The sequence below is a fragment of the Miscanthus floridulus genome, chromosome 1 (assembly GCF_019320115.1).
Source record: "Miscanthus floridulus cultivar M001 chromosome 1, ASM1932011v1, whole genome shotgun sequence".
Classification (NCBI taxonomy): domain Eukaryota; kingdom Viridiplantae; phylum Streptophyta; class Magnoliopsida; order Poales; family Poaceae; genus Miscanthus; species Miscanthus floridulus.
Genome location: NC_089580.1, coordinates 198,385,556 through 198,394,431, shown reverse-complemented (window position 1 = coordinate 198,394,431; position 8,876 = coordinate 198,385,556). Strand labels below are relative to the sequence as shown.

The window sequence follows — 8,876 nt, the reverse complement described above, 5'->3', positions numbered from 1 at the left end:
CACCATCGCTTGGGGTGCGGGCGCGGGGCGTACAGGGCGCCAACGTCTACGGCGCCGAGCTCGGCGCCAGCGTCTACGGCGTCGAGCTGCCTGTCACCTCGGCGCTTGGGACGCTGGCGCTGAAATATGTTAGCTCAGCATCAGCATTGATGGCAACGAGCTAAGTGTCTATTTTTTAAATTCTTTCCATCAAGGATGTATTTGTGAGAAACTTTCAAAAAAAAAAGACTAAAAAGTAAAAAATTCAGGCTCCAGCTCCATTCACCAACGCTAGCCTGCACACGAGAGTGGAGGCCCATGAAAGAGCGGCTGTGCTAGTGCCGCTTCATCACAGTAATTATTTGCCCCGTTCGTTTGGTGGATAAGTCAGGACTAAAAGTAGTGTTGACTGATTTATTGGCCCTGTTCGTTTCTCTTGTAATATGTCTTTTTCGGCTTATTTTTTTCTTCTCACAACAAATTAACTGAAACATTATTTCAACTTGTTTTTTTTGAACGAAGCGAACGGAGTCACTGTGCGAGAAAAATACTGCTGAAAAAGTATGACTTAAACGACAGACGAACGGGGCGATTAGCCCCACCGCGGTAACTTGGCACCCAAATAGGGGGCAGCTCCAGCTGTGAACTGTCTCATCATCTGCCTGCACCACTGCAAGCCTGCAGCGCGTGTGCTAATGCTACAGTAGCTTGGAGCCAGATTCAGCACGCACACCGTTTTGAAGAGGCCACTGTTCCGGATAACCATCACAAACACAGGGATCGTGCCGCCTGATGCATCCAAAACCCTTGGCTCAGATGACAGAGGCACAGGATTGTTGCACTGCATTGCATCTTTCAGAATCCAAATGTCTCCAAGTGCTGCAGTCCACTGTCCACAGATTCCTGCAGGAAAGCAGTGTCCTCCGTTCAATTGTAGTACTAGTAGCTTTTTACCGAGTTGGTAATCTACTGTCAGTGGTACTTCTTTCTCACTGAAATGAGGGAGCGTTTTATGCAGATGAGCTGTACTACAGCTTAAACCGTAGGAAATGCATGCGGCTGCTTGCGCCTTGGATTCTTTTGACATTATTAACGTGTTTGGAAACTTGCGGCAGCTTTTGACCAATTTGCAAGTCCACTGCAGGAAAAGGTTGCAAGAGCAGTACGGGGAAGCTAGTGGGTTTTAGTGTGTGTATTGTAGCAAAGCCTGCTTACAGCCACTAAGAACAGGTTGCCCATAACCAGCAGCGATTTCAGGCAGCAATGCTGGAAGCTAGTATCTTTGATAAATGAAAACAGGAAAGCGGTAAAGATGAAGTGAAAAAGGGACATCTGTCTCCAAAAGGAGCAAGCTTGCAAAAAAATTTCTCAGTGCACTACAGCTGACTAGTTTGACTGGAAAGAAAAATTTACCAGTTGCCTCAGTTAAAATTGAAAAGGAACAGCATTTGCCTGCAAGTCTGCAACATTCCAAAACCGAATCATCACTGCTGATGCGCCGGTCGCTCCAAGTGAAACCATCATGTCATCATCCCAGCGACCACTCCCAAAGAAAACGACACACCGCAAGGCCATGGCATGACTCGCGCCACGAGAGTAGACTGAGCTCCCAATGGAACCGAAACCAGTTTGCTGTTCAAAAGTAGTAGTATCACCGGATAGAGCAAATGCAGGTCCCGTGAAGCCCCACAGATTCCATCATGCCATGGCCTTTCAAGGGCATGATGAGGCCACGCCAAATTCTCAGGCCAGGGCAAAGGAATCTCATGCACAGATGACAGTTGAAAACACCAGGCGATTGCCATGCAAATCTAACTCTAATTTCATTCAATTAATTCGAGAACTAGGAACAGATGAATACGCTAGACCTACACTACATGAGATGGTTCGGTTACAGCTTGAGCAGTTAACGGTTACAGTGAGGTTGGGGATCAGGGTGTAACTCAGAACCGCGCCTGTTCGTTACAGAAGATCATTCAGCTACAAGCTAACTACTCTAATTTTTACAACAGACATGAAAGCTAATGCGATCCAGTTGAGTGCGCCTCCGCCGCGGGGCTAGTAATTGTGGTAGACATATCAGATCAATGGTGCTCTTGTCCTGGGAATCTAGCAGTCTAGCCTCGCCCATTCATACCGACCCGGAAGAGGACAGTCATTCACAGGACAGAAGTTATACCTGATCAGAACAGTGTTGCAGTTCAATGTCAGCCCATGGAAGAATTAACAGAATGTTTAATAAGTGGTATAAAGTTGTTTCAAAAAATAATAAGTGGTATAAAGACAACGAAGCTGAGACTTACTTCTCCCTGAAGTTATGCTGCTCCTGTTTTTCAGCTGCTGAGAAGAACTCTTCCATCTCAAGTGAACTCGGTATGAAACGGCAGACTGAGGTTTCCATTCTGCGACGGGAAGTCATCGAGTTGCTGGTTTTACTTTTAGTTGTGGATCCTGGGGTGCTTATCATCTCCGGGTTCCTAATCAAACTGCATGGTGTTGTCTCTCTGGTACTCCTGCAACCAAAAGAAGCATATATGAGGAAAAAGGAACTAAGAAACAATGCCTCAAGTGCACAGGTGTCATTACATTGTACAATTTTTTTCCACTCCTAAACTTCAAATTTAAATCCAATGAGTCAGCCCAGAAGCAGACATCAAGGAAGGCCAAAGTATCACAGACACTATTCAAAATAAACCATAGTCCTGCAAACTACTGTTCGATTTTGTACTAAAACACTACTGTATGAATAAGTATTGACGGGCAAACAAAATTTGCTCCTCCACCGTGTCTCCTTCTCTAATCCCCAAATGAAGGGCTTCAATACCCAAAACGTGGCACTTGCAAGCTGTAAGCTGGATTGGCGAATGATATGACAACACATGGCCGATAATTGATACCTTCTCATACAATACTACTATGCACTTGTCTCTTCCGGGCATATGCCCCCACAATCTGGTACTTGATTTATGCTGAGGCAAGCACACTTAATACAGGCAAACAACAAGTGGGCCTAAACAGAGACAACTGAGCTAAATAGGATTTTCCATGAGCATATGCCAAAGATGGGCCCATGCGCACAAGAATATGCTACTAAAATAGTGTCACACAACTATTCTGGTGCCAAACCAGAGCGACCACTTTGCACTGCAAATACCAGAAAAGTCCTGTCTTTCATCCCTCCCATGAAGGGGTTGCGCTAGACACAATTTTTCGAAGAACTATAGTGGCTGATGTTCCCTCAAAACTATAGTGGCTGATGCACAAGAATAGGAATAAAGTTCCCTCCATTTCACGTTTGCATTTCAAGAAAGGTAGTCCATCCAGGGTCCAGTGATCACAGGCAACTAAACAAGCAGGAGGCATTCAATGGTGCTGACTGCTCTGGTACACGGCTAATGATGAGCTGGTTGCCAATGCCATGCGGTTTTAGTTGCCTTCCAGACACAAGGCAGTGGCAAGTGAGCAGCCACGCACGAAACAGGATCTTGAGTGCGACAGATGTGGTGGCTTTGGGGCTGTGGGCGACTGAAACTTCTCGCAAAAAGGGCCTTTGATTGGCAAAATATTGGGAGGGTCACTGCCGAACCCCACCACTAACCGAGAGGCAACTAGAGCACAAAGGCTAATGCAAGCGAACGAAGCACTGCTACTCTGCTCGTTTAGGGCAGGGGGAGATGGAGAACAAGGGGAAAGGAGGCTACTTTTCCCCTCGGACTGTCTCAACAACAACGTCCAAAACCCATTCATGCGCTACAGACAAAAGATTCAATATCTATTCGACATCTTCTTTAACACCAAGACCAAAAAGAGAATCATTTCTACAAATGGATTTCCATCAGAGAGAATACCCATATTTGGGTTGTGTCTCTCAGACAACCCAAAATAGATCTCTCATATAGATACTCTGTTGGAGGTTGTTGTCTCTCGTATAGATACTCTGTTGGAAGCTAATTTTAGATCTCTTGCTACCATTTTGGGTTTGATGTCCATATAGGTTCCTTGTCGGAGATAGTCTCAGAGCTGCGGCTATGGGTAACGACTAGGCAACGGCCACTAGAGGAGATTCACGAGGGGCTTGTTTAGATGTAAGACTTCAATCCACGTGTGTTAAAATGGATTAGAGTGGACATATATGGATTGAGATGAATACGAGCGTCTACTAAACGTGCTTTTGATTGGATTGGGTGCGATAATACAAGGACTTGACAGGCAACTTACTGAGGATTACCTGTTCATTTGAGCCAAAAAAAAGTGCAGTTGTTAGGTGGTCTAGGTGTCTAGACTGGGGATTCTCTTAGGTTAAAGGATTACTTGTCAATCACTAGAACAGGTTAGTAAGTGAAACAAATGGCATAGCTGCAATGAACAAGACTTCGGAATATTTAAGCTAGCTACTCGACAAGAACTTAGATAAATACAGTACTCATTTATTTTTTGGGGAAAAAAGTACAAGTGATTTTTAGACGCATGAGGAACTGGGTTTGAACGCAAGAAACGAGCAACGGCACGGTATTAGCGTCGTTCCAATCCTTGGAACAAATGAGGAGAAGTCTTGGAGCGAGTTACTGCGTTGTTCAATTTCAGCCGAAGAGTGGGCTTGTCGGCCGAAACGTTGTCCCAAGAACGCAAACAAAGCATTTCACACACTGGCTAGGATACTGGGGAAAGTATTGGATTCGGCGCCAAATGTTGGCACCAGTCAACTGCTAATTCGAAGCGCTGGATACCCAGCGGCGGCGCTAAAGGAGTGGAATCAAGGAGAAAGGGTGAACCCTGAGTCCCTGAAGGGACAACATGAACCCTAACCAATCCCCTCACGGCGGACGAAGGGACAAATTGAACGAGGGACGGAGCAGGAGGCCGAAAAATCTCACCTTTCCATGGCGTCGAAGTCGAGCACGTTCTCGCCGAAGGAGACCTCGACGTCGTCCTCCGCCAGCGCGTGCGGCGCCGCAGCGGAGGCGGCAGCCTTCCTCCCGGCGCCCCTCTTGGTTGCGGCCGCGGGCGGCGGCGGCAGCGGCTCCTTGTGCGGCTTCTCGAGCCTCCGGCTCCTGAGCTCGAGGTACTCCCCGGCGGCGTCCTCCGCGTCGCCCTTGTCGAGCGGCCTCTGCGCGCGCTGCAGCGCGAGCGTGCGGGAGCGGGTGCGGACGCCGAGCAGCGCGCCGCCGGGGACCTCCATGACGGCGACCTCCCCGGACACCTTGCCCTTGCGCATGTACTTCCCCATGGCCTGGTCGGCTGGTCCCGTCCCTCCCGCGCGGTCGCGGCTCGCTGGAGAGGAGAGGAGCGGAGGCGGAGGCGGTAGGTAGGTGGGGCGGGGCGCAGTCGCACGCAGCAACAGGGGAATCCCGGGAATAATGGGGAGGGGAAGACGATGCAGGCTGAAAGAGAGAGGGGGGAGGAGCAGAGCGAGAGCCGAGAGAGGGGCGCGCCTTGCCTGCCTTGTGGTGCGGTGCCGTGCGTTGGCTAGCGGGAAAAGGCGCGGGAGGGCGGGTGGTGTCCCGCGCGGGCGGGCGCTGCTATTTAGAGAGAGAGACAGCGCGCGCAGGGGGAGGCGGCTGGCGGGCTGGGCCTGGGCCCTGGCTTAGGTAAGAGAGAGAAAGAAAGGGTGGGTGGGGTGGGTGGATGGCCGCCTGGGCGGGTGCCGCGTGGGTTCTGGTAGCGGGCGGAAGCGGCCGGCACTGGGGAGGATGGGGATGTCGTGCCGTGCGTGATCCGATCACCAACCAACACTGGCGGGTGGTGTCCCTGGGGAAAAGGCCATGCTTTCCGTTCCCCTTCTAAATTCCGTTTTCCTTCCTTCGTGTTCCTTCGCCCTCACGTGCTGCCATCAAGTCTAAAATACTCTTCTAAGGAGAATTTCAAGCTGCTAGTAGAAAATGGGCTAAGTGTTTGTGTGGTTACTCTCACATGGTTACACCGTACGTCTTTAATGAGTAGAAACACGTAAAAAAATGTTTGGTTGGCTACATGCAATCACCCTATATCCACGTATGCAATAACTTAGTAAAGATGATGGGTTGTCACAGATATTAAGGCTCCTTGCATGACATGCGTTACTTCACCAATCCAGAATGGCGGGTGAAGCTCATCTTTGGGCGTATCCACCGAACTTGGCTAAGGGTGTACTTTTGGCATCCATATCGTTAGGCTACCAAATAGGTTTGCTTCTTAGATTATAATGAATCCACTTAGCTAGAATAGTGACCTAGCCAACCAAGCGGACTCTTAGAGATGGAAACCTACATATGTCATTGAAATCAAGAGAAGACAACCGATCGGTGGAGTCAAGTAGAGGAGCATAGAGAAGAGAATGGAGCACGAGGGGAAACAGATCAATAAACTCAGAATGGTTGCTGCTCAAAGAAGCGAGGCGATCATGAATGGTGACCGGCGGGTTGCTAACAAAACTAACTAACTTCCCATGCAAAATGCTGTAGCTTTTTGGGTCATGTTGTAGCTGCCAAGTTTTTTTTACGTATATAGAGTAGCTAAAGTTGGAGAAATATAACTTAGGATGAATTGAAACAACCTATTACCAGCTTTGTCTTGGAATATAAAGGTCTGAGTTCGTTCTAAGTCATAGACCATACTAAGGACTTTTTTGATGTGGCTCCTGCACCGACTTCTCCATGGGCTCCGGCACCAGAGACCAGCGGAGCTGCACCAAACATAGCACCCGCAAGAAGCCCTTTTGACGCGTGGATGGGAGGAGCCGAAACCCTTTTCGCGAGAGGAGCCGGAGCCTGAAAAAAAGTATCTTGATAGCTTTCTCTCTTGGGCTACGGCTCCAACAAAGGAGCCGCGGCACGGCCAAGCCCTCCCAAATGGGCTCTAAGTTTGAGTAAATTATAAAGAGCATTAATAAATAACTGTAGAAGCTTTTTTTTACATTGTCATTATTCTTTTATGTAAGTTCAATGAAATTTACGTTCGTTTGACTTAGACAATTCCAAATCCAATATATTTGAGGCCAAAGAAGATACTTTGTATATTGACTTAAATACACTGGCGGCCCTTGAACTTGTGGCCCTATGTCAATTAGGTCCACGAACTCTCAAAACCAAAATCTGAACCCCTAAACTTGTTAAGTCGTGCACCGCAGGCCCATCCCTTTGAGAGGATGCTTACTAGGATAATTTTTTACAAAACCACCCTGCCACAGTTATCTTCTACCTTCGTCATCAGCGTGAAGGCCACAATGGCAGCGTTGGTGTACAGCAGCGACATGCTGAAGCTGACCATGCTCGTGGGCAGCTCTGTAGAAGAAGTCGATCTCCCCCATGACGTTGAACGCCTCGGCGAGCCCCACAAGCGCAAACTGCGGCACCAGCCAGAACACCGAGATGGTGACCCCGCGTAGCGCTAGCCGCCGCCGCGCGCCCCCCACCGACGCGCTGCTTCATGGTGAGCCCGCTCGAGCCGAGGCGTTGGTCCATAGTATCGGCCTGCTTCACGGCGCGACTTCCCGTGAAGCTGCTCCAACTGGTCCATCTGGTTCATGTCCAGGACGCGGATCGCCGACTTGAGCTGCTCCACCTGGTGCACCGTGCACAGCCTCTTCCCGTGGTGGCCGTGCTGCTCGGACGCCGCCGCGTCCGAGTCATTGCAGGGCGCGTCCTCCTTGGTGCCATGGAGCAAGCATGTCTTGTTCAAGAGCCTGAACGAACGAAGCTCAAACGCCAACGTGTTCGCCTCATCATACCATGTATATCCTTGAAACGTTGCTTCTGCTTGCTGCATGTTAGGACGTGAGTGAGTAACGTACCTCAGCTTGTCCGTGGGGACAGCGAGCTTTGCAGACCTTGAGGTGATGGTACACGCCATTGGCATTGACGGTCTTGTCCGACAACCGCGCCCTGTGGTTCCTCATCACCTCGCCGACGGCAGAGCCTATCACGACGAACATCTGCCTTTTGCCCTTCTCCTTGAAGTAAATTGTAAAGGCCCGATCCCGGGACCAATTCAAACTCTCACTTGCAAGACTGACGAAGGTGGTGAAGGACGCGTCGTCGAACCGGCCGCTCAGCGTCAGCGTGCTCGCGTCCGTCAGCCTTGCGTCCATCAGCGACGATGGTGTCGGCGAGACATTGTGGCACAGCTCAGACTTCGTCTCTCCATGCAGCTCGACGTCGTTGACATCGAGTAGTGGCAGCTGCTGCTGCGCCGCGCGGCCGCCCTCCATGCGAGACGACTCCATGTTGCCATGTTGGCCACGTAGCTCGGGAAGAACGGCAGGTCCGCGCGCCACGTCTTGCGCCAGCTTGGCATCGGCATCGGCTTGGACGTGGAGGTGAAGGACGCGTCGTCGAACCGGCCGCTAAGCGTCCGCAGTCTCGTGTCCGTCAGCGACGACGGCATCGGTGAGACATTGTGGCACAGCTTGGACTTCGTCGGCGTGCGGCTCGGTGGCATCGACGTCTGAGTAGTGGCAGTAGCTGCCACTACGCGACGCGCCCGGCCTCGGTGGGCCGTCGTTCACCTCCACGATCCTGACGTCGTTCTCCTCAGCATGAGCCTTGGACGACCGCCTGCATTCGCCGGAGCATCAGGTTGGCCTGTCGCCGCACCAGCTGGCCCCTCAGCAGCGCCTGCAGCTTCACCATCCCTCGCAGCACGCACAGACTGCGCAAGGATGACTAGAGGTAGAAGATAACTATGGTAGGGTGGTTTTTGCAACAACAAAAACATCTAGTAAGCACCTCTCACAGGGGTATAGACCTGCAGTGCACGACTTAACAAGTTTAATGGGGGCAGATATTGGTTTTGAGAGTTCGTAGACCTAAGTGACATATAGTCACAAGTTTAAAGGCAGCCAGTGTGTTTAACTCTAGTATATTTCATAACGGTGGGATTCATCAACTATAGATGGGCGTGACGTGTCACGTATCTATCTG

General features: G+C 50.3%; 1 protein-coding gene across 1 annotated transcript; it reads right to left on the bottom strand.

The window, feature by feature from the left end:
• Window positions 1–1,777: 1,777 nt before the first annotated feature.
• On the bottom strand, window positions 1,778–5,466 carry LOC136508577 (cyclin-dependent kinase inhibitor 5-like). The gene is made up of 3 exons (XM_066503294.1): window positions 4,854–5,466; window positions 2,283–2,492; window positions 1,778–2,158 (listed from the first exon to the last, which is right to left on the bottom strand). Exons 1-3 carry the CDS (start codon window positions 5,204–5,206, stop codon window positions 2,089–2,091), a joined length of 633 nt encoding a protein of 210 aa, XP_066359391.1. The 5' UTR covers window positions 5,207–5,466; the 3' UTR covers window positions 1,778–2,088.
• Between the last annotated feature and the right edge of the window lie 3,410 nt (window positions 5,467–8,876).